Raw genomic sequence first — 25,167 nt, 5'->3', positions numbered from 1 at the left:
TGAGATGTGCTATTGCCATTTAAAATTGTTGTAGAGGGGCGCCTGGGTGGCTCAGTCGGTTGAGCGTCCGACTTCGGCTCAGGTCATGATCTCACGGTCCGTGAGTTCGAGCCCCGCGTCGGGCTCCGTGCTGATGGCTCGGAGCCTGGAGCCTGCTTCGGATTCTGTGTCTCCCTCTCTCTCTGCCCCTCCCCACTCATGCTCTGTCTCTCTCTGTCTCATAAATGAATAAACATTAAAAAAATTTTTTTAAATTGTTGTAGAATAGTGGTTCTTCACCTGAGAATTTAGATAAGAGAAAGACTATATAAATGATTAAAATATTTACTTTATTTAGTAGTGTAGGGTGACTTTTGAATTTATACATATCGATGAAAGTCTTATTCATTCATGCAAAAACAATGAATGGCTAAGGTATTAAGATATTATGAGGTTGACCTGCCTTCCGTCTTGTTTTGTTGTTGTTGTTGTTGTTGTTGTTCTATCCTTTCTCTAAAGGAGCGGAGATGAGTCATGATTCTATTTGAATTCTAAATCCTTTACCTATGGAGAAAATAAAGCTCTCCTATAGATCTAAATTTTGACCGCGTAATAAACCCAAACTGCACATATTCTAAATAGTCTGCTAATTGCCCCCTGGATTCCAGGCCAATGTTCTGATAGAATGGGAGGATGTATATTGCTGATATCTTTATATTATCTCAGATAACTTAAAAGACTATGTTTTCTTATGCCCTGACAGGTTGGTACAGAGGATATACCCTCCAAAATAAATCGAAAAAGGTATGGTGTATCAATCCATTTTTAATTTGAATCTGTCTGCTAGTTTTGTGTTACTCATTTTCTGCTCATTGCTGTCTCTAGACCTAGTTTGTGTTCTCTGTGATGGTTCTTCTTTAGACCTGAAAACACATTCTCTGACCTCCGTGTTTAGGTAAAATGGCACAAGTCCCATTGGCCGTATTCCTACCTGCCACCTCAAGGATAGAGGCCAGAGGTGAATTCACACACTGTGTCGGGCATTTTGCTTTCTGTCCCTCAAGCTAAAAAGGGTGGTGATACAGTGATATTGTTATTGTTGGCTGTCTCTTTCAGGGGGACCCGTGCTTCTTCTTAATCCTTGGGCTGCAATGCTTACATCCCAGAACCAAAGCATCCCCCCATTTCTGCTTGATTCTATCCTTTATCACAAAATGGATAAGCCAGCGTCGTCGCTTCGAAACCGGGAACCTCCCAACCCCAGTAATACGTCATGAAATCAACTTAGTGGGTTATTAACCATCATTTTCCAAAAACCAAAACTCTGAAAAGTAGAAAAGAAAATGGAACACTGTGACAAATCCTGTTTCATGCAACTTTTGTTTGCGGCTCATACGTTTATGTATCTTCTGTATTTTAAATTATATTTTATGTATAGTTAAGTACCGGGTTGCCATGAGAATGTATCTCATCATGGGCAGAGAGTTTGAAAAATACTGACCCTAGCAGGTTCCTGTACCCAGTGCCAAAACTACTCATCAGCAAGCTAAAGAAAATCTATTAGTTATGTTAATACCCTCCTCAGTTAATTTTAGGTCTGGTCAGTGCTTTTCCTTTGACGCAGCACCCTCTGGAAAATATGGAGTCAGCACTTTGTTTTGAAAGAGCAGAGTTGATGGGGCCATAGTATTTCCCAGTTAGTTCACATGCAAAATAGCTCATTAGGAAAGGGGTAAGAGAACATTTCAGATTTTATCATGGAAGTGAACAAAACAAAACAAAACAACAACAACCCAAAACCCACAGTTCTTATTTTTCAAACACAGCATGAGATACAAGTAATCTGGGCACATAACTCTCAAGAGAGCTCAGCGCGTAGAGAAGCCCCTTTCTACGAAGTGTAGGGCATTAGGAACCACTGTTTTGGTCAGGCTTTTTGTATATTTGGCTTTTATGTCATACGCAGTATTTTCACACACACACACACACACACACACACACACACGCATTTTGTTAACTTTGACAATTTCATAATCTTCCAAAATAAAGGAGTATTTGCTCATAACACGAGTATCAACTCCCACAATTTTGGTTCTTTTTATCCCGCCCCAAATCCTGATGCTGAATTTTTCTGCCCATAGTTTGATTCTTGTGCCACATGTTTTCATTTCCAGCTTAACTATTTTCATTTAATCTCTTGCTGACTTTAATTTCTCCAGACCTTCAAATAGGGATGTACGACAGGGATGTTCTTGTGTGAATGAAAGCATCATAAGACTAAATCCAAGGCCTTCCGTCCTTTTAGGATCTTTGTACTCGGTTTATAGACACTCCTGCCGCTTGGTATGGGGTCAGCCCTATCAGTGTTTATTTTATTCACAATTAGAGAAACGATAGTTATTTCAAAACATGATTGGAGTTAACAGTTTTAAAGTTCTGAGTTTATTAAAGAGCAAGAATATTTATGCCACTTAACCCCCAATCTTTAAAAAAAAAAATGCTAACTTAAAAAAAAATGAACCAAAACCCATTCTCAGGTAAGGTCATATGAACTTAAAGAACAAACACAATTCTTGATTTTTAACTGGTGATTGTGAATCATGTTGAAACAAGCTCCCAGACCACACTCTCGCCTTTCAGAGAGTTACAGAATGTGAGGATCCTTTTTGCGCATAGACGACCGCGGTTTCTAAGGCATCCTGTGATGTCCTAATAGATCAAAATCCATCTTAACTAGTGCCCTTGTTGTCGTCTTTGAAGAGTGAATGGAGTGCTTTGCTAGGATCTAAATGACAAGTTCCGGGTGTGTTTTTCAATTTTTTTTTTGTCTTCATTTTCTTAAAATCCTTAAACTTTAAATCTCAGCCTTATGAAGAATGATTTCAGGAAGAGCTTCTTTTAAGTCGGTGATAATTCAACGTTGCATTTCAATGAAATGGGAGGACAAACAAGGACCTGGCATTTACTTGTTGATTTTTAAGTTGAAGTATCTTCTTGGTGGCGAACTCCAGGAAGAATCTAGGGAATTCAGATAGTCATCATGAATTATGTTGAGCTTTTGACTCCCTTTCATTAAGAGATCCAGCCTATTTGAAACGCCCTTCTAATGCTGTTTTCCTGCCTTTGACGGTCTTTAGGGGAGGAACTCTTTGAAAGGCCTATTATTTTAATGGAAATTTTGGGTGTCATTTATCAGCCAACCTAGCCATTTAGAGCAGAGATAAAATGAGCTTGTGGTTTTACAAATTGAAGAAGCCAAGAGCTTTGCAGAAACTGATTATTGATCCCCGCATGATTGTGGAAGTGTGGATAAGGGCAATATCTAGAAAGTCATTAGTTTATTTTTTTTACTGAAGTGAGTTAAGTTGCATTGAGAAAGGAAAGTCAAAAATGAGATAGGCTTTAAATCAGTAACCTATCCCCCAAGTTTATCCTGCCTTTTTTTTTTTTTTAAGTTTATTTATTTTGAGAGAGAGAGAGAGAGAGAGAAAGCGGGGAGGGAAAGAAAGGGAGAGAAGGAATCCCAAGAAGGCTCCGAGCTGTCAGCGAGGAGCCCAACGTGGGGCTCAAACTCATGAACCATGAGATCATAACTTGAGCTGAAATCAAGAGTAGGACGCTTAGCTGACTGAGCCGCATAGGGGCCCCATCCTGCCTTTGTGTGTATCAGATGGGCATAGGAAAAGTTCTACAAGGCTCAGATTTACCAGAGCAATTAAATGGCTGTAGGTGGGCATATGCTCTCATGGAGGGAGGATGCCTACAGAGAACAGAGTGGTAATGCAACGAAATAAATATTCTGTTAACAGGAAAACCGTCAGGTCTGTAAATTTAGCATAAATTATCTGCTGGTAGTCTGCTTAGATGTTACAAAATAAGTCATTGTTTTTATTTCACATGCTTCTGTCTTTGATTTGGACTTCTCCCAGTTATTGGGAGGAGACCAGTCATCAGATTACGAATGCCCAAAATTTTAGCTGGTCCGTTACCCTTCTTGATGAGAAAAATCTGCTGTGAGGATATTCCTTGGGATTAGCAGTGTTACATCGCATTTTAACCTACAAATATGGCTCCACGTAACTATTGGTTTAAGTGATTCATCACTTGCTAACTTCCCACTCCCCGTTTTTGTTTGTTTTTAACCATTTGATCGGTTTCCCAACATGACTTTGAGTCCTTCCTCTGTAATGAAAGAGGTCAGTGTCCCCTTGCTCCTGTGTGTGTTCTGGGGCTGCTCAATAAGACTGGCATGGTACTTTATTACTTAGACACCCTATGCCTATCCCTTCCTCAAAGTGAGGAGGGGAAGGTAATGTACTTGTTTTGGGGTTCTTCCTGCCTGGCAGGAAAGGATGGCCATTTTGCCTTTGACTCAAGCAGTGGCAGGATCTCTCCTGCCATCACCACTTGTGGGAGCAGCTCCATCTCAGATTTTCTTGCTGTTTCCTGTTTTATTGACAAAGGGCTAAAATGGAGAAAGAAGAGCATTATTCAGGCAAACATAGCACACGAAACCGGACACCACACTGACCCCAGTGGTCGGTCACTGAGTGCATTAAGGATCCCTGGGTACATACACATCTTTGACCCGGTCCCCCAGGTAGGAGGATATTCCTCTCCCACCTTTGCGGTCAGCCACTCCCGACACAGAATGTCTACAGGGTCGCACTGACCTTTGCAGGTGCTGGGCTGGGAGCAGTTGGGCCAGTGGTGCCCATTAAATGTGCTCTTTTCCTACTTCTACTGGTCTGGCATGCACACTGCCCTTAAAACAAAGAGCAGCAATGCCTTTTCCAGATGGCAGTTTCGCCATTTCTTGATGAATGTATCACCCAGTTAAACAATAGAAGCCGTTGGCATTTAGGAAAACTCAGATCCATGACCTGCTTTCTGGTGGTTAGATCTGATCTTCGCTTCTTCAGTTTCTACTGATTGGTTTCCAGTCTTTCTCTTGGGTCCTTCTGGGCCTTGGTTCTCCCATGGGCAATGTCACAATAGCGATGGAGAATCGCCTCTTAGGAATATAGAATGGAGAGCCATTTGAGACTGGATAATTAGAACTAATTGATTTGGGGCACATTTGGTTTAAGTAAAAGTGCTGACAGGGATTGTTTTAGAAAATCACTGTAATTTTATGGGCCACTAAGTACATAGCCCTCCATGTCACTAATTATGTGAAACCATTTAAAGGGAAGCATTTCATGGTACGATCTGGAGGGTTTTAGGATCTCACTGTGAAAGTCCTTGACATTACTGCGGCCCTGAGCTGACCCGGACATGTTTGCCTGTCCACTTGGGAAGCATCTCTCCTAGGCTCTGGGAACCCAGCTCTTAATTTCTGTCTTTTCAGCCATGCTTTCGTTTAGGTGTCGGTCAGGATGGTCGGCCCCCGCAAGCCTGGCCGCAAACTCTAGCCACTGTCCAGGCATCCTGTTTCTTCCTCATCCATTCCTGATGCCCTCTGTGCTCTTTACGCTGAGATTCGTATGACCGCGTAACCAAAGTTCTTCTCTCTGTAGGGGATTTTCCCTGAAACGTATATCCATTTGAAGGAGGCAACTGTGGAAGACCGAGGGTAAGTTCCAATTCCAGGAAGACTCCTAGAAGTTGGTGAAGATGTCAAATTATCACTAAAGAGTTTCTTTTGCGCAGGATTTCTCTCTTATATGAGAGGGAAGTGAATAAAGACCTTTTCCTGACGTGGTTCTTTCTGTTACAATTGTTCCTCCCTGGCATCCTTCCCTAGAATCCTAAAGACAGACAATGAATGAATGAAGGGCCCTTACCTTCCTTTTGTGCTGTCTGCTCACTGAGTGTTTGTGTGCTCATGTGTGCACATACGTGAAGCTTTGGCACTCTTTTGCTGGTAAGATCTGAGAGCCCCCAATTTGTCACCCTTGGGACAGAGATGGGCAAGCTGCATCCCTACAGTAACCAACACTAAAGCTTAGACAAGTCAGGTAGCCTCACTGCACCTTGGACTTTTCCAGTGCAAATTGGGGGCGATAAATCTGGCCCTACGTTGGTTGAGCTTAATGTAAATTTATGAAACAACGTGTCTGAACGTGGCCTGCAGATAATATCCATCAAGTTTTGGATGTTCTTATTTTTCATCCACCCTGCCGTGTGTCCTGGAAAGTACTTCCTCTGTGGCCACTAAGAGGAGTAAGACGCTCGGCCTGAAGTGGAAGAGAGAGACACGGTGTGGTTGGTCAGCCCAGGGGCCGGAGAGTTAAGGAGGGAAGGAGAGCCTGACATCCCAGGGCTCATAGAGAGTGGAACGGATCAGAGTCACGCAGGCTCAAGGCATCAAAGGACAGTCTCGGTCGTAAGTTCCGCCCGTGTTTTATAGACGAGAGGTGGAGACATGCCCCAGTTCACATGGCTACTTTTCAGTAGCAGAACCAAGGCTGAAAACCAGGTGTCCTGCCCTTCCGGAGAAGCTTCCTTCCAGTGGGCCATCCCTGGGGAGGCCTCCATTGTCACGCTGGCGAAAGGGCACGCAGGGAGGCATGATCCCGTTAACTAGGGCTGACAGGTAAAAATGCAGGGTGCCTAGGTGAAAATCAGATAACACCAAGTACTTGTTTACAGTAAATATGATCACACTTATATTAAAAAAATTAGAGTATATTATATATATTATATATATTATGTATTGTATATACAACATATATAATATATGGTCTATAATATATAATATAACATGATATATAATAATATATTAATATTAATAAATATCAATATATAATAATATATAATATATAAAACATAATTATATATACTATATATGAATATTATAATTATATATAATATATCATATAACATATATATAACTAATATATATCATTTAACATATATATAACATCATATAACATATATCATATAACATATATATAAATTATATATAATATATATCATATAACTTATATAGATGATATATTTCATATAGCTTATATATAGTAAATATAATTGTATAATTATATGTTATATATATTATATGTCTTATATATGTTACATATATAATATAATACAGATTATAGATTATAGGTTATTTTAATCTGTCTGAAATCCAAACTTAACCGGGTGTCTTGTAGTCTTAATTAAGTCCGACAATCCTACCACTATTTGCCATTTGTTCACTTGCCCTTACTCTCCTTTTCTCCTTTTGCTCATCATAAAAATAGCAGAGGATTGATGTGAATAGATACGGGGCCCGCTTTGTTGTAAGTCTCCTGTGAGCGAGTGAGGAGTTTGGTTTGTATGCGTTTGCAGTGCAGCGAGGCAGCAGATAAGAATACTGAGCATCACTTCATAAGAGAGCACTGCCTCGGTCCCTAGCAGCAGGTCCTGGTTGAGGTTACAAGCCCCATGACCCCTGTGCCATGAACACTTCACCCTCTCTCCCTAATGAAACGGTTGCTTGGCAGAAAGAGCTAAAATACTGGCTTTGGGGCTTCCATCCCTAGGAATCACCGAAGCCAGCAGTGGCTGATAACCATTGCTCCTGTAACGATCCGAAATGGGGCAGTCCAGGCTGGGCCACGGGTCCATCTCATTGCAGAAATGATTCCTTTTGAGAGCTGTAGTGGTAAGGTCCCTCTCTTTCCCTCAGATGCCTAGGGGTAATAAAGTCTTCCAAACAAATTTCCCCACAACGGGTGAGTTTTGTCTTGTCTCCAGCCTAACCAGCCCCACTCCCGTCTTTGAACTGTGGGGAATATGACCTCTGTCAAGAAAAGCAGGGATGATCGACCCAGTGTAACACGAGCCTCTGTCTGGTTCTCTTTAGGCAGCACGAGACCGTGATCCCTGGTGAGCTCCCACTGGTGCAGGAGCTCACGTCGACCCTGCGAGAATGGGCTGTCATCTGGCGCAAGCTCTACGTGGTGAGCTTTCCCCGGGTCTTGAAGCTGGTGGCGTTATTTTCTGGTCCTGTCTGTTCTGCTGCAAGGTGTCAGCTGCATGGAGTAGGGTGCAACCATTGTGTGTTCCTTTGTATGGAACCCCCCGTACCTCAGCCAGAAGCCAGAGGATGGGGAACACACTGATGGAGTCCATAAAAAGAGAGTGAGAGAGTGAGAGCATGAGCGGGGGAGAAGGGCAGAGAGGAGGAGAAAGATAGAGAGAGAGGGAGAGAGAAAATCTCAAGCAGGCTCCGCACTGAGAGTGGAGGGCTCTATCCCATGACCCTGGAATCATGACCTGAGCCAAATCAAGACTTAGGCTCAACCGACCAAGCCCCCCAAGTGCCCTGTCTTTTTTATTATATGCTAGTGTGTGTAAAGTGTATCTAACTTTGGTTTTGATTTGGTGGCTGATGACAGTGAGCATCTTTTCATGTGCCTTTTGGTCATTTGGATATCTTCTTTGTAGGAATGTTCGTTCACGTATTTTGCCCATCTTAAAATTGTGATATTTGCCTTTTTATGATTGACTTATAAGGACATTTTGTCTCTTGTCAGAGATATGATTTGAAAACTCACTCTGTGGGTTGTTTTTTCCCTTTCTTGATGGTACTCTTCGACGCACGAAACTTGTTAATTTTGAAGAAGTCTGATTTTCCTATTTTTTGGTTCTGTTGTTTGTGCTTTTGGTATCCTAAGAACCATAGGGTGTTATAAATACAGGATCTTGTTTGCTTCTTTTCCCAAAATTTATGCCTTTTATTTCTTTTTCTTGGTCTTTTGCACTGGCTGGAGCCTCTCCTACAATGCTGAATAAAATTGGTGAGAGAAAAAGAAAAAGGTCCGTGTAATAGACCATACAGTGGTTGATAACCATCATATTCTCATTGTCCTGGGGTAGGGTCATTGATGACACGAGATGGTGGAAGGAACAGTAGAAACGCTCTTAGCCTTTTGATGTGTAACCCAGTGGATAGGAATTTGTCAGTGTTTCACCGCCCAGCCGCGTGAGGACTCCCGTAAGGGTGGCACACGGCAGCCAGCGTACCTTACCGACCCCGCAAGTTAAGTGGTATTAAGTCACGGTCTTAAGTCTTCTCTTTGAGGCCAACTCGAAGGACTATTTCTCCTGACAGTGGTTTGACCTCATAGTGCTAGTAAGATACACTAGTTCAATGGGAAATTACACAGGAACCAGCCCATCGTCTCCACGATAAACCATAATCACAAGTTGTGTGTAGGTTTGCAATCAGGACGAGGTAGATGTGACCTTTAATATTATCGGGCTGAGAACACCCGGGGGCAGCTGTCTTGCAAGAGGCCAGGAATGCTCAAAGTCCCGGGCAGCAAGTTTGCATCTGTGTCCCACACCAGGAAGCTCTTTCCTTGACATCGGAATGCACAAATATCCTTTTCTGACGTTCCCTCTTTCTTGGAGACCCGGAGGTAAGTGAGCGTCACTAGGTCCTGCCTCCATTAGTATCTTTCCCGGCTGACCGGGAATTCTCACGGTGAAAGCTTATTCTCTCATTCGATGCATGAATGAGTGCAGTGAGGAAGGAGACTGGACCCGATGTCCTGGAAGCCATTCTCTTTCCTTTATGGGACTTTGTTTATTTAGGGTTTTGTTCAGTCATGTGTTGACTCTTCATTTGAACCTCAAAAGCCAATCTTAATAACTTATGGAGAACACCTCCCTCTAGATCCTTAATATTAAAAACAGTAATCAGAAGCTCATTCTAGCATAACTTCTAAGAGTTAATGTGTGATTCCATTTCCATCCTGGGCTGGTGTTACCCATGATGGATCACAGCAGCAGAAATCACCAACCCCTTCTGTGGACAAGCACAGGATTTTTCTCTGCCTGCCCATCTTTCAAGGCCTAGTTCAAGTTCGTTCTTCCTTATTGTGTGGCTTCTAACCACACCAATCCATAATGTTTCCTTTTGGACCGCTGGAGCACTTACTGAGGCCATCATCCGGCCCTTAGGGCATACGGCATTGCAATGCCAGTGATCTTTTGATCTCTTTATGTGTAATTGAGGGGTGAGCTACCTGTAGGTTCTTAAATCAGGAACTCCGGGAGGACAGACCTGCCCTTTTAAGCCCATTGGCCGACATCAATCATTCGATACGTCTGTTGAAAGCACTCTCTGGTTCTGGTTAATTGATCAGTTAGTGTTGGATGCGCAACAAGTTTGATAGATGAGGATTGCATATACCCGGGTTACTTCCTTAATGCATTCTTTCTGGAAATTGGTGAGTGGTGACACGTATCGGATAACTAGTACTGGGAAATGAGAGCTTTAACGTCGTAATGTCAGGGAGTGGAGAACATGGACGAGGTCGACTTTCTTGTTGAGACACGACGCTTGTGCTCACTTCATTATCTGTGTCTTCCACATGTTTACGGGTGAATTTACCATGTTGATTGTTGGTAGAAATGAGAAATAAGGGAACTAGGGAGGAAGAAGTCTGATTCGTGTATTTGGGCTTCCAGAAACCCGTACTGCTTAAATGGTGGTAAGCCCAGGGCGAAGATTTCCTATGAGGGCGGTTCACTATTTAATAGCAGAAAGAAAGAGAGAGAGAGAGGAGAAAGAACGAGAGAAAGAAAAGAGAAGGAAGGAGGGAGGGAAGGAAGGAAGGCAGGCAAAGAAAATAACTTCTGTCTTCTCTCAGAGGACAATATTAACTTTTCCTCTCTTAATATTGACAGCTAATAAGGTAATCATTTTGCTAATTGTGAATATTTAAAAATGTCTTATAGCTGCTATAGGTGACTAAAACACATTCATTGTGGGAATCTTAATCAATTGATAGGGTTCAGCAATCTGCTTCTGCTTTTGATATTTGCTTGTTCATTAAAATATAATCCACTTAGGGGTGCCTGGGTAGCTCAGTCGGCTAAGCATCTGACCCTTGATTTCAGCTCAGGTTATGATCTCATGGTCAGTGAGTTCGAGCCCTACATCGGGCTCTGCATTGACAGTGTGGGGCCTGCTTGGAATTCTCTCTCCTTTTCTCTTTCTCTCTCTCTCTCTCTCTCAAGATAAATAAACTTAAAAAAAAAAAAAGTTAAAAGAAAATAAGCCACTTAAAATGGGTTCATTATTAATCATGACTTTCTTTTCTTCCTGTTCCTTCCTAAAATATTGACAGTTCGCTTCAGGCAGAATTTCTGAATTCCTTTCTTAAAAATTTGTGCGTCAAAGTACCAAACCTCAAATATTACGCTTTACTGGGAAAACGGTAAAAGGACCCCAAATCCGTAGTTTTCACCCCTCCCCACCCCACCCCACCCATAGTTTTATGAGTGTTTTTGATTTTTCTGATTCTGTAAAGTCTTTCAATTTGTGTAAAGATAAATATGGATTTTACTAATCCACATCAATACTTATATTTTTCTTGTGCATTTCCTCCTTCAGACTTTGAGACCGGGTGTTCTGTTTGATATCTGTAAAGATACTTGGGGAGTCTTACAACATCCATATTTCTCTACAGCACATTTACTGGTTCTCTCCTTCTCAGTCTGTGCTCATGAGAAATTTATGGAGTAGATCCAGAGTCTTGTATGAGGGGAAGGTGCCATCCAGTAACCAGTATAAGCCCAGCCATGTAGACACAGGTAATTATTCCAGACAGGGAAGACATTTGGATAGCTGTGATTTATTTTTAGCAGTCACACTGTACCCTTGTGAAATAACCATAAATATGTTTTAAAGGTTTCATTGAAGAGAGGGGAACCCACTCGTCCAAAGCACAGAGAAAAAAACGATGACAACCCACTTGTGCCTTCTTTTCCTCTTTGTTAATATTAGCACCAGTCTTTCCCATTTAATTGTCTTTCCTGGTGACGGCGGTTTTATGCTTTGGGGAGAAAGCAGGCTGTGGGAGACAAACCCTGGGCTAGAAATCGGGAAGCTTGGCCCTGCCCTGCCTGGCTCTTAGGCGAGTCACTTGATGTCTCCAAGCGTCATCTGGATTCTGCCCCTCTGTGAAAGTGACGTAAAATCTGCCTTGCTGACTCCATGGAGTTGTGAGAGCAGGAAAAGAGATGGCAGCTGTGAAATCATGGGGCAGACTGAACATCCGGGACTTTGCAGATATCATTCTTGCTGCTGTCCTAGCTTGAAATAGTAGCCTCTCTGGACGTCCTCCCTCTGGGCAGCCTTGACTTGGCATCCCTCTGACCCAACTCAGAGTCTCTGAAGCTCCTTTGTGTGTGCCCCTGAGCCCCCTCTCCATCCAAGGCCACTTCCTTTGCCTTGTGTTATCATCTTAGGCCGAGCGGCCTTGAGCACTCAGTAACCAGGCTGTTCCTCACGGCAGATAGTGAGCCTCTTTCGTGTAGACTCAAGTCTGGGAGGCATGGATCACTCCAGAAATGAAAAGGGAAGCGTGCCAAATGCAGAGTGCAAATTCCCCACAGTTTCTGGCTTTGTCTACGCCGCTGTTTCTCCCCTGGAGCCTGTCTAGTGGGTGTGTTTTCAGTGGTGAGTCAGGAGAGGGGGAAACATTGTGAATGAGGAGGTGGTCGCCTCGTGAAATGGCAAGATGGTGGATGCTGGGGTCAGATAGGTGACCAGTTCTTACGTTCTGGTTTGCACCCTTACTTGGTATGTACTTTTTTTATATTCAGGAAAAAAAAAAAACAAAAACAAAAAACAGCAAACCCAGTAATTGTTACCGCAAACAAACAAACTGAAACAGAAAGAACTCAGATCCTGAAGGCAGGGATTTAGGTCCAGGGTATGCCAGTAAGCTGATTCTGCAGGCTGAGACAAGTCCTTTGACCCCTAGGTTTTATTTCTCTTACCTAAAATGGTAATTACATATCACATACCCCTTGCACGCTTGCTGTAAGGATTCCGTAGGATAATCTGTATAAAACTCCCAGGACACTGCCTGGCACTTTGTCATCAAAATGTGGCGGCCCCCAACTATCCCCTTACAGCACTGCTTCTGTGGACTTCTGCCCCCAAGTCGTTTCAGGGTGCTCCCCAACTTGAAAACTGACAGCTTAGGATGTATTTGTGGGGACAGATGGATGGAAATTTTTGAAAGAGGTACTGTCCTGGAAATTCTGAGATATTTAGTGATGGTGAACATACTCTAGAACTTCTCCCCTCCCGAGATTTAGCTATGTGCTGCTCCCCAGCTTCCGGTTGGAGAAATGGTTCAGTGAGTGTTGGTCAGCCGGCCTGATTGGCCCATATAATTTTGGGAGGCTGAACCTAACCCTTCAGAAAAGAAATAGGAGACAAGCCTGGTGGTGGGTAGAAGGTGGTTGGTGCGTGATGTAGAATCACGTGAACATAATTGCTAAAATGTAGTTCGTAGAAGGGACTGATCTCTCATTTAAAATTCGCCAGTACGATAAAACCTTGAGCTGGTCTGTATGTAGTTCTGTAAAAATCTGGAGCGGAGCAAGTGCCCAGAGCTGAGGTGGGCGCGGGGAACTTGCCAGACACAATGGATCGCCTTTCTTCCCATCGTTGCATATCCACGCAGATTAAAGCTACTCAAGTCTAATCTTTCTGAACTGGTGGTTATTACTGGCTGCCGGGGCACATGCTCTGAAGTGTAATTAAGCTTGGTTCCATGGTTGGAAGCCAGCGTCTGATTGCTTATTACCAAGGACAGAAAATTCCTATAGAAAACTGTGTCTCGTTTTCAGGACATTTCATCTGCAAGCCCTGCGGGGGCGTGGCTCTCGTGGGAGACAAGATGGGACGTGGCAGTGACTGGGGCCGGGCAGGGGGTGAGCTTTGGGTGTTTTCCCGGGTTTGTTTTACTCTGTCTGGGTCGCCTGCCTTTCAGGATTTCTCGCGCTACGTCCTGCGGCACAAAATTACCTTGCCGGAACCTGGTCTTGAAAAATGAAGCCTTTGCTAGTCAGGCAGAGCCTTTTTCTGGGAAAGAGAAGAGGCCTCACTAGCATGGAGAGAAAGAGTATCCGGAGCCCCGTGGGTTCCCATTCGCCCAGAGAGCAGAGTCCGTGCAGCATGAGGATGCCCAGGAGCCAAGACGCCACTCCAGACCCCAGGAGTTATAGACACTGGGCAAAGCCAGGAGAGTCACGGCAGAGAGATCTACCTGGGTGGAATTCGATAGAGCCTGTGAGCCCATCAGGAGTGAGATGGTCAGAGTCGGATACCGTCAATCAGGAAGTTGCTTAGAAGAGTAATTAAGTTTAACATCTCAGCCGTAGACTCACAGACTCACAGACGCTCATCCCCGGGAATGGATCCCAGACCCAGTCCCTTTGTTTTACAGATGGGCGTGTATCTCAGAGGGAGTGATTTGCCCAAAGTCATTTCGCGAGCCAGTGACAGAATTAGAAGTCGTGACCAAGTCCCATACTTTCTGTCCAGCGCTTCGGCCTCGGAATCAAAATCGGCACAGAAGGGGGGAAAGGTTGGTGGACAGAGGAACTATTCCTTTGCCGATGGAGAGGTGGAGGACCAGAGAAAAGTCTTTGTCTTCTGCATTCTTTGGGAAAGTGACTAGAAGCCAGGTTTTCTGATACCCAGGGAGGTGGCGTCATTGTCTCAGTGGCCCCTAGGATTTCTAAAATAGTCAATGGGGGGCTTCTCTATCCCTGCCATTATTGAAGGCAAAGCTGTTTTTTCTTGCGACTTTGTTTTTATCTCTAGAAATTCTTAGAGAGAGAGAGAGAGAAAGAGCATGCGCGAGAAAACCATTCATAATAGAAATGTAAAAAGTGAGACCTTCGAGATCTCCACGCGAAAAAGAGGGAGAACTTCTAAGCAAGGGCAGGAATGCCTATATTGTCTGGTCGGAGACTATTTCAAGTTCTCTATTTCACGCAGCTGTACCTGAAATTGGAATCAGAGTGTTGTTTTACATCTGAGCTGTCAAAATTCATTCTTGAGTCACTCCTGTCCCAGGATTGTGCTGATTTTTGCAGAGAGGATCAGATCAGAGAGATTGTTAAATAAATTCCCTGCTCTCTTAAATTATGTGACAGCGGCGGCTAGTGCAAAAAAAGGCTGGGGTGCCTGGGTGGCTCACTTAATCGTCCGACTTCAGCTCAGGTCATGATCTCACGCCTCACGAGTTCGAGCCCCACGTCCGGCTCTGTGCTGAGGGTTCGGTTTTCTCCTCACTTGGCCTCATGGGCTTTCCCAGGAACCCGTAAAGTGTCAGGGTCCAGCTGTTGCCCAGAGCATCCGACTTCCAACAATTTCAGAAATGTGGCGAGGAAATTCATGTCCGTAAAGTAAATGGGGAAGTGGCTTCCTTTGGTGTGTTCCAGCTTGTCTATTCAGAATTAATTGGGTACAATGAATCACAGAAGAATGGCTGTCTTCATCCTTCTTTTTTTGGGGGGGGGGGGGGATCTTGGCAAAGAAGGCTGATATGGACAGGCAATAATTAAATCGCCCCGGATAGTGTCTGATATCATTGAGACCAAGAACTTGTGAGCATGTGCCATAAAGCACTGTCTCTCAGAGGGGATCCCCCGAGTCTGAGCCCTTTATTTTTTATCACAATACGAGAAATAATATCTTCGTTAGAATTTTTAAAAACCCACCAAAACAGCTAAGTAAGAGTAGACAAATAGGTTGCAAGAAAGAAAAAAAGAAAAAAAAAGATCCCTTTCTTGCCCAGCAGCTTTGAAAGGCAAAATTTTACAGCCTCAATTTCTCCTTTTGTGAAGTTGAAAGACAATGGGATGGCAATATTTTATATAGAATTACGTGGGGAATAAAACCAGGGTTTTTACCTTTACTTATTAAAAATGAAGCTTTTTAAAGTCTCATCTTTATGCTTTTCAAAAGACTGACTGATGAGAAAGGCAATTCAGAAAATGCCAAAAGCATGAGATGTAGCTAATTGCAAAATGTTAAGTAGGTTTCGTGTTGTGTATTTTTCGCATCCATAGTGTTAATGGAGCATATAAGCCAGTTCTTGGACTCTCTCGTTGGTGTTCTCATAGGACATTGAACTTCTTTTAGGGCTTTTATCACACTCTGCTAATCTCACTGCTGTCTCCCCCTGTCCTGACCGGACTTCTGCACCGAGGGCTCTTCTCTCTGCGTTTGCTCTTTGTTCGGGAGTACCTTGGGTGTTTTAAGTATCTTGATTGTACTTGATAACTTGCCCAGGAATCTGCCCCAGGGATTGTTGTAGAAGAACATCACAAAAGAACATGCCGTATAGCCATTGACAATTTTCTTTTTGTATGTGTGTGTGTGTGGGGGGGCGGGGAGTTGCGTTGTCTTTACAACAGATAAAAATAGTTCCTATAATTTAAAAATGTATAGTTACATAAATATATCATGACTTTTCACCTGTAAATAAAAAAGAAGTGATTTCGTAGTATTTATGGGGTGATTGGAATTGTGCAAGTTTTTATTTTAAATAAACATTTGAAAAGCGATCCACAGAACGGTTTTGTTTGATGACTGTATCTCAAATGTCTTCCTTCTCCCATGTACACCCTATCATATTTCAACCATTTTTCTTCTGGCACTTTTCATAATTTAAAATTATCTCGTGTGTATATAAATATTATATGTTCATTATTCATGTAAATAATATTGTATAAATAATTGATATATATTATTTACATATATAATCATATATTAATCATTTAGATAAAATCAAGGTCTTAATGGCTTGGACATCAGATACTTGCCTCTTAAAATGATAGAGGTACATATAATTAGTTAGTCATAAGTTCGTTTGGTTCGGGTATAGAAGTTCTTACCAAAGCCCAGAATAACGGTTTAATTATTGTAGGTCTAACAATTTTGGGGATGGTCTAACAGTTTTATGGGAACTTTAAATAATATTTTCCATTTTACTTTCCATTATCCTTTATCTCTGATATAACAGTTCTTTCTCCATCCATAATTTACTTATGTGGCACATTTTATAGAACGCCCACCCTACACCAGCTCCTAGGGATACAAAAATGAACAAGCTCCTCGTCCTATAGAAGCTGACTGTCTTACGAAGAGAGTCAAATGGGCCAGGATGGTCCAGGTTCTGAGTGACGTGATGAGAGTCAATCCCAGGAGCAATGGTAGGGATAGCCAGCCCACAGTTAGGGTTTCAAGCAAGAGACTTCTAAGTTGAGACCAAAGAAGTAAGAATTAGCAATTGACGGAGCCCATAGCGTGTGAGGAGGTGTGAAATGCGGGGGGAAGTTTGAGGGGGAAGAGGGAAAAGGGGTTCCAGGTAGGGGAAGTACCATATTGAGAGGGTCTGGAGCACTCCAGAGAAATGGGCATAGCTTTTAATGGGAGGAATGTAGATTTTTGAGGTAGAGATTGGTGCGAAATGTAGCTGGGAATGTGGGCAGGACCCAAGATAGGAAGGAGTTTACAGTGTGATTGCTGTGTCTGGAAGACAGAAGAAATCCCTGGAGGGTTGAAAACAGAGGTGGGACATGGCTGAACTTAGGGTACATGGATGATTTGATATACTTATGCGTTAAGAATAGTCATCCATTCTACACTGGCTTCTCTGATTCGAAAGTTGAAATAGGGTAGGGAGTGGGCGTGGCCTAGAGCAAAGCCATCCCTATTTTTAAAAGATCCCTTTGAAGTTCACAACTTCATGGCAAAACGAATGGCTTCAGTAACACCTTATAAAGTCAGAGCCGAGTCAAGAGATATTTCCATCCTCCATCACACCTTCGTATTTTTGTTCTTTCCTCCACCTCACTTTCCCATCCTAGAACAACAAGGTCACACTTTTCCGCCAGCTGCAGCAGATGACCTATAGCCTGATTGAGTGGCGGTCCCAGATCCTGTCTGGAACGCTCCCCAAGGATGAACTGGCAGAGCTCAAGAAGAAGGTCACAGCCAAAATTGATCACGGGAACAGGTAAACGAGGGATGAGTTCGCTGAGGACTTGGAAAGAGATGGGCGCATTCATGCTAAGGCCATACCTTGCCATCAGCTTTTGATCTTGGAGTTGTCGAAGAATAATGCTTCCTGCCCTCTTTTTCGCGTTGGAAGGCATTTAATTTTGTTGGAAAAATTTGGCAGTCCCTTCTTAGGCCAGACCCTGCGCTTGGATGTGTGTCAGGGAGATGACAGATGATCAGGGAAGAGGAGACTTCCCTGCCAAACAGACGGAAAGAGACAGCACATCGGAAGTCACATTTTCTGAGGCCTGGGACCGTATCAATTTTTATTCGAACAGTGGATTTTAAATCCGCATCAGACTCATTCTCTTTCTCCCCATGCTCCCTAACTGGGACTGTTGTTTGCAGTGTATGAAAACCAAATTTACAAGAAGAGTAAACCATATTTTTAGCCTGTTGATTAGGTCTCCAGTAACCTCCAAAGAGTTTATCACTTCATTAATCTTCCGATTAGCTCAGGCAGATACATAGGTTCCAGACATTACTGACCTTAAGAAAGTGAGAAAGCCGCCAATTCATGAGTTTATGTGGTCTGGGGTTCGTTCTCCTGACCAGCTCCTTTTACAAGACAGGGGTGGTTCCTTCATTAGTTTTGTTGATGATCTCTTTGCCTTTTAGTTTCATTTTCTACATTTCTTCAATTTGTGCATACATGATTTTTCTCCCCTCTCCTATTACCCTACTTCTCCAACCTCAGGACTCTTGGATCTACTTCTGAGACCTGTTAAAATACAGCTCATTATCCTATTTACTTAACTGTTATAGGCTCAGACAACTGTATTCAGAAATAGCTGGGGTCAACAGAGCATACAGGATTCAGGTTCAATCATTATTTGAAATCTCCTGTGTACCCTTCACGTATATTACTTGATTCTAGCCCATTTTATGGTTAAAAAAAAAAAAAATAGACCAAGTGAGCTTAAGTGATTTACTTCCAAGTTACATAGGTCATAAGTGGGAAAGGCTAAATTTGAGCCCCAAACACACGATTCCATGTTTAAAAAAATTTTTTTTAATGTTTATTTATTTTTGAGACAGAGAGAGACAGAGCATGAACGGGGAGGGTCAGAGAGAGAGGGAGACACAGAATCCGAAACAGGCTCCAGGCTCTGAGCCGTCAGCACAGAGCCCGACACGGGGCTCGAACTCACGGACGGCGAGATCATGACCTGAGCTGAAGTCGGACACTTAGCCGACTGAGCCACCCAGGCGCCCCACAATTCCATGTTTAAAGCTCCCTTCTTTTTTTTTTTTTTTTAATTTTTTTTTTTTAACGTTTATTTATTTTTGAGACAGAGAGAGACAGAGCATGAACAGGGGAGGGGCAGAGAGAGAGAGGGAGACACAGAATCCGAAACAGGCTCCAGGCTCTGAGCTGTCAGCACAGAGCCCGACGCGGGGCTCGAACTCACGGACCGTGAGATCATGACCTGAGCCGAAGTCGGACGCTTAACCGACCAAGCCACCCAGGCACCCCTAAAGCTCCCTTCTTAGGGTTAAGAACGCACTGCTGTCTCGTCACTTGTCCATTCGCAGGACTGTAACCACAGGGGTTGTATTGCTAGTCATGTGCTGGGGGCATTTTTTCAAAAACAGCTATGGTGGGATAAGTCGGGTCCCTCCTTGCGCCTCTGCTGCCTCTGTATTTTTGAGTCTTGTGTGACTTGGGCCTAGAGGACTCTGATCATCAGCGTAGAATGTTAATGTCCCACAAACAGTTGAACACGCCTGCCTTCCCATTCCAGCCTTGAGTAGCAGTTCGAGAGATCAAGCCGTTTCGTCAGTGTCTCAGTGCTCAGTCTCTGAGCAGCTACCAAGACCCATGGCTCATGCATCTGGGTGGCCTGTGGGTCTGGCTGCCGTGGAAAGGAACCTGCCAGATTCAATCAGTTGATGGAGATGCTGTAAAACAGGGAGGAGGGTAATTAGACATGTTTGCTTTCTTCCCAAAGACTTGGCACATCTCATGGTGGTCCCTCAGCTCTCTTGCTCTTTGAACATCCCTTCTCCCAAATTGCTGGTGCCTGGAATGTTCGCCGGGCATTCGGAAAGCAGGATCTTGTTTCCACCACAGTCCCCAGCGTCTTGGAGCTGAGCAAAATGTTTCCTACTCCTGTGTGCCCATCGGGCATAAGAGCCTTGGTAGGGATTGTGCCGTGCGCAGACCGCACGGCTCTTAACGTTGTCTGTATAACACGCAGAGCTACAACTTAACATAGCCAGGCGTGTTTTTGTGGCAATTGCTGTAGAAGCGTTGCTGTTTGCCAGAAGTGCACCAGAGTTTGCCAGAAGTGTATCTGGTGTGTAACTAGACATACCGTGTTATGTGCTTTCCATGTTGTCTCATTAAATTCTCCCCAACGATACTGAAGGGTGGGCAGTATTTACAGATGAGGAAGGCAGGGCTTCACAAAAGTAAGTTACCTGGAGTCATCTGTTAAAGCTGAGACTCCAATCCTGATCTAAGTGACGTCGGAGCCCGTGCTCAGAGATAGGTTATGAGATTCCAGCAGTCGAGACCTACTTCATTGATCTCCTTTAAGACAGTCTTTTTTTTTTTTTTTTTTTTTTTTTAATCTTTATTTTGGAGAGAGAGAGAAAGAGAGAGCGCAAGCAGGGGAGGAACAGAGAGAGAAGGAGACACAGAATGTGAAGCAGGATCCAGGCTCTGAGCTGTCAGCACAGAGCCCGATGTGAGTGAGGCTTGAACTCGTGAACTGTGAGATCATGACCTGAGCCGAAGTCGGACACTTAACCCAACTGAGCCACCCAGGCACCCCAAGACAAGTCTTGAATTAAGGATTGTCCTCAACACTGAACTTTTTTTTTTTTTTTTTAATGTTTTATTTTTAAGAGAGAGAGAGCGACAGAGCTTGAGCGGGGGAGGGGCAGAGAGGGAGGAGGAGACACAATTGGAAGCAGACTCCAGGCTCTGAACAGTCAGCACAAAGCCCTATGCAGGGCTCAAACCCACGAACTGGGAGATCATGGCCTGAGCTGAAGTCGGATGCTTAACCGACTGAGCCCCCCCAGGCGCCCCTCAACACTAAATTTTTAGGGAAATCCGGCAAAGCCCCCAGATATCTGTGCATCAGTCCATCATTGTTCCTGTGCCAAACAATAGGAGATTAGAGAAAGAGACATTGGTCAGAGGGATCTGGTCAAAATCAGTGCCACTGTTGCTTTTCCTTTTGAGGTTCCGTGGAACAAATTGCGTATCATTCTATGAGTTTGGTTGACATTACCATAAGCGTTCTATCTCTTGTTATGTGGAGAGGAGGCAGAAATTGAAGGGCGAAAAGCCAAGGGAGCAGTTCTTGACTTGGTACCACCCAAACTTTCTAACTATCAATCCTCTGGGTTCTTTCCTGGGCTCTTCAGGAACGAGTCTGTTCTAAATGAGGAGAACCCACTGATCACTCCTTTCTTTCTAGAATGCTGGGATTAGATCTGGTGGTGAGAGATGACAACGGGAACATCTTGGACCCAGATGAAACCAGCACCATTGCCCTCTTCAGGGCCCATGAAGTGGCCTCAAAAAGGATCGAGGAAAAGATCCAAGAAGAAAAGGTACACTTCCTCCAACGTGCAGATGAGGTTTCATTTTTGCTTTTGTTTTTGATGAAAGGGGAGTCATTGACAACAAGAGGTAGAAACGTTTAGAAACTCATCCATTGCCGCGTTTGAAAAGCAAAAGAGGACAAAAAGAATGAGTCCGGGGTATACCTTCTGATATGGAAAGATCACAAAGATCTACATTAACAGACAAAGAGCAAGATGGAGAACAAGGTGTATAATATACTAATCTTTGTGTTTCAAAAAGGGATACACATACCACAGCGTTTGCACATGCATTGACTGACTCTGAAACGATAGACAAGAAGTTGATAATTAATGGTTGCCTCTAGGAAGGAGAACTGGGTGGGAGGGAGCCTTTGTACCACGTAACCTTTCGTACTTGGTGTATATAATACAATTCCCAAACTAAATAAAATCATGTTCAAAAAGAAAGCGTTTGAAAGTAACAATTGGACCTTAAACACAAATTGGAAAGGTACAGAGAAAGAGAACAAGAAAAAAAAATCCCTCATAGTATGACGGCACAGACCCAACCATATTGATACTTTGATATATATTCTTCCAGTCTTTCTGTTCTGTGGAGCAAAGGCTTCTCTTTACTTGGTTGGTAGTTTTGTCTCCTGACTTAGCACAGTTGTCATAATATTTAATTGTGTTCCTGGCTCCAGTGGCTCACCATGCCTGAGGGTGAAGCCTTTCCAGAGGAATCTCTTGTTTGCAATGAGAGCTCTTCCCAAAAAGAGGGATAATGAATCATGATTTTTGTGCCTGTGAGGTTCATTCAGCAGCCATTTGAGAGATGAGAAGTTCTTGAAGCTTCCAAGCCACAAATCGTCTTTAGACGGCACTTAATGAATGGGGTGGGCTTAAGGCCCCCGACAGGACAGTCTTGATCATTCAAAGAATAGTGATGGTGCTTTGCTCACTCGACCGTTTAGCCACGTGCACACGCTTTCTTCTCCGTCAGTGCTTCTCCCCCGGGGGGTAATTGTATTCGTCCAGCATTTGTCAGCCCGTGTCTTTGCCATTGTTTGTCATTTGCTGAAACCAAGATGCTTTTCTCTCTTTCCCTCCGTGTCCAGTCGGTTCTTCAGAACCTAGACTTGCGGGGCCAGTCTGTCTTCAGTGCTGTCCATACCTACGGCCTCTACGTGAACTTCAAGAACTTCGTCTGCAACATTGGGGAGGACGCCGAGTTGTTCATGGCCCTCTATGACCCGGACCAGTCCACCTTCATCAGGTAGCCGAGTCCCAGGTCATCTGCGGTTGACCTTGCAAAAAGACCCCCTCTTACGTGCCACCCACCTAAGGAGCTCTTTGCTAGGTTTGGGAGGGGGAGATAGAGAAGAAGGGAGGGTCTCTAGGTGATAGAAAGTAACATCCTTTGGGCTCCTGAGCCTTTCTGTATGGCTGCTGGCACAGTGTGTGTGCCGAGTGTGTGTGTTCCTGAGAATCACAGGAAACTCATCAGAACATGGAGACAGGGACAGGATAAGGGAGGAATGCATCGGCAGAGCACAGAGGATTTTAGGGCAGTGAAACTATTTCACATGACACTGTAATGGTGAATGCGTGTTATCATACATGTGTCCAAATCCGTAGAACGCACAGCACCAAGAGTGAACCCTAAGGTAAACTAGGGACTCTGCGTGGTAATGACCTATCGGTATCGGTCCATCAATTGTGACCGATGTGCCACTGTGCTGGGGGATGCTGATAGTGGGCGAGGCTGTGCATGGGTGGGGGCAGGGCTATATGGGAACTCTGTGCCTTCCACTCAACTTCGTTGTCAACCTAAAACTCCTGTAAAAAATGAAGTCTGTTTAAAGAAAAAAAAAAGCGCTTTTTAAAAAGACTGTGGAGAATAATAGGCTTTGTTTGACCCTACAGTCACACCGCTACTTGGCTGAGCGGCTAAGAAAACCGATTTAGTTTTTGACTAGATGGTTAAAAGTAGTTACTGACAAATCGTTCATTTCTGCAGTAGAAATTTTATCTGAGTGGGGTGGCGTGAGTTCCAGGGGATGGATCGGGAATGATTATTTTGAAATTATATTCCTGATTCCGCAAAGCGGAAACCGTCATACGAAGAATTTGAGTTGGAAGAAAGACCCCAGACAGCGTCTGGGAGAACGTGCTGTCTGTCTGTGCCCGTCCTGAGCAGCGTCTGTCTCGGGTCCACCCTGGGTGTGCCTCTGAGCGCTGGGCTGTGGCACCCGCCCTTGTCCAAAGCCAGGGGACCAGGGAGTGGCCACCTGTGCGCTATTTTCACACTTGCCCGATAAATTCAACAGAGCTTGTTTGGGCCTTCCTTTCACCCTGTTAAGTCTATACCGAGGGTAGCCCCATCCCCAGTTAGCTCTTCGTTAAGGATATTTTTTTTTCCTTCCCCAGTGAGAATTACCTAATTCGTTGGGGCAGTAATGGGATGCCCAAGGAAATAGAGAAGCTTAATAACCTTCAAGCAGTTTTTACTGTAAGTGCGACCTTAAGTTTAATAATTTTCTGTGCTTACGATGTTAGCAGATGCACATGGTAAGTATATGGAAAACATCGGAAATGAAAAGAAGGCAAGAAAAATCATCATGATCCCCCTAGCAGGAATAACCGCTCATTTATTTCGGAGATATTTATCGAGCACCTATTAGATGCCAGGCACTGATCTGGCCACTGGACATATAGCAGTAAACACATCAGAAAAAACATCCCTGGGGCGCCTGGGTGGCTCAGTCAATTAAGCTTCCGACTCTTGATTTCATCTCAGGTTGTGATCTTGCGGTTGTGAGATCCAACTCTGTGTCAGGCTCTGCGTGGAGTAGAGCCTTCTTGAGATTCTCTCTCTCTCTCTCTCTCTCTCTCTCTCTCTCTCTCTCTCTCTCTCTCTCTCTCTCCCTCCCTCCCTCCCTCCCTCCCCCCCCTCCCTCTCCCCCCCCCCCCCCCCCCCGTCTCTCTCCCTCTCCCCTCTGTCCCTCCCTGCCTGTGCTCGCTTGCTCTCTCTCTCTCTCTCTCTCTCAAAAATAAATACACTTTAGAAAAAGAAAAAAAAGAAAAAGCATCTCTGGCCTCAAGGAGCTTTTGTCCAAAAGGGGAAGACAGTAAGAAACAGTGATCAAGCACATGAGTAAATTGTATAGAATGTTAGGGGTCATAAGTATTTTTCGGGGGGGGGGGTTGTTGGGAGCTTTGGGCCTGGGGAAGTGATCCTTTTTAAATAGGTGGGCCAGGGCAGACCTTCCTGAAAAGGGGCCATTTGAGCAAGAACATGAAGTTGACGAGAGTGAGCAATGCTGATGAAGAGCTTTGCAGACCGGGGTTACAGCTCCAGCAAAGGCGCAATCTCTATTTTTTGGTTTGTTCCTCTTTCAATGGCCTTTCCCCTGTATTTCTCCTCTTCTCCAAGGTAGGGGGAGCAGTGCTCTCTCTGGGTCAAGAGCAAGAAAATTTATCGGGTCATAGAGCTGAGACATGGTGACTCTTTCTCCTGGGTTAGAACTTTCTTGGGGTTCTCTCACTTTTTTATGACATCAGTGCTTGAAATGCCCCGGAGCCGCTGCCACCTGCTCTGAGAGGTGTTGGTGGGCAGGCTTCTCCAGCTCCCACTAGGCCTAAAGGGGATACGCTCTCCTTTCCTGCCTTCTTTCCTTAAGCCCATGCACATATATGTTATCTCCCTGTTCTCTTACCACTCTATGGCAGGGAAAATAGAGTCTAAGGTAAAGTGCCAAAGGAAGCAATAGGAAGGAGCAGTGGACCCAGTACAGTCTAGTCATTCATTCATTCATTCCTTCTTATTA

General features: G+C 44.0%; 1 protein-coding gene across 1 annotated transcript in view; it reads left to right on the top strand.

The window, feature by feature from the left end:
• The window catches only part of DOCK5 (dedicator of cytokinesis 5), a 218,722-nt gene that overhangs the window by 81,255 nt on the left and 112,300 nt on the right, over positions 1 to 25,167 (top strand). Inside the window, exons 3-9 of the mRNA XM_042983204.1 lie at positions 743 to 783; positions 5,499 to 5,554; positions 7,772 to 7,868; positions 17,602 to 17,750; positions 21,229 to 21,364; positions 22,456 to 22,613; positions 23,768 to 23,849. Coding sequence (XP_042839138.1) covers positions 743 to 783; positions 5,499 to 5,554; positions 7,772 to 7,868; positions 17,602 to 17,750; positions 21,229 to 21,364; positions 22,456 to 22,613; positions 23,768 to 23,849 — 719 coding nt within the window. The remainder of the gene's footprint in view (positions 1 to 742; positions 784 to 5,498; positions 5,555 to 7,771; positions 7,869 to 17,601; positions 17,751 to 21,228; positions 21,365 to 22,455; positions 22,614 to 23,767; positions 23,850 to 25,167) is intronic.

The sequence above is a fragment of the Panthera tigris genome, chromosome B1 (genome assembly GCF_018350195.1).
Source record: "Panthera tigris isolate Pti1 chromosome B1, P.tigris_Pti1_mat1.1, whole genome shotgun sequence".
NCBI lineage: Eukaryota > Metazoa > Chordata > Mammalia > Carnivora > Felidae > Panthera > Panthera tigris.
The sequence above is the reverse complement of the archived record's forward strand: the minus strand, read 5'-3'. Positions and strand labels throughout refer to the sequence as shown.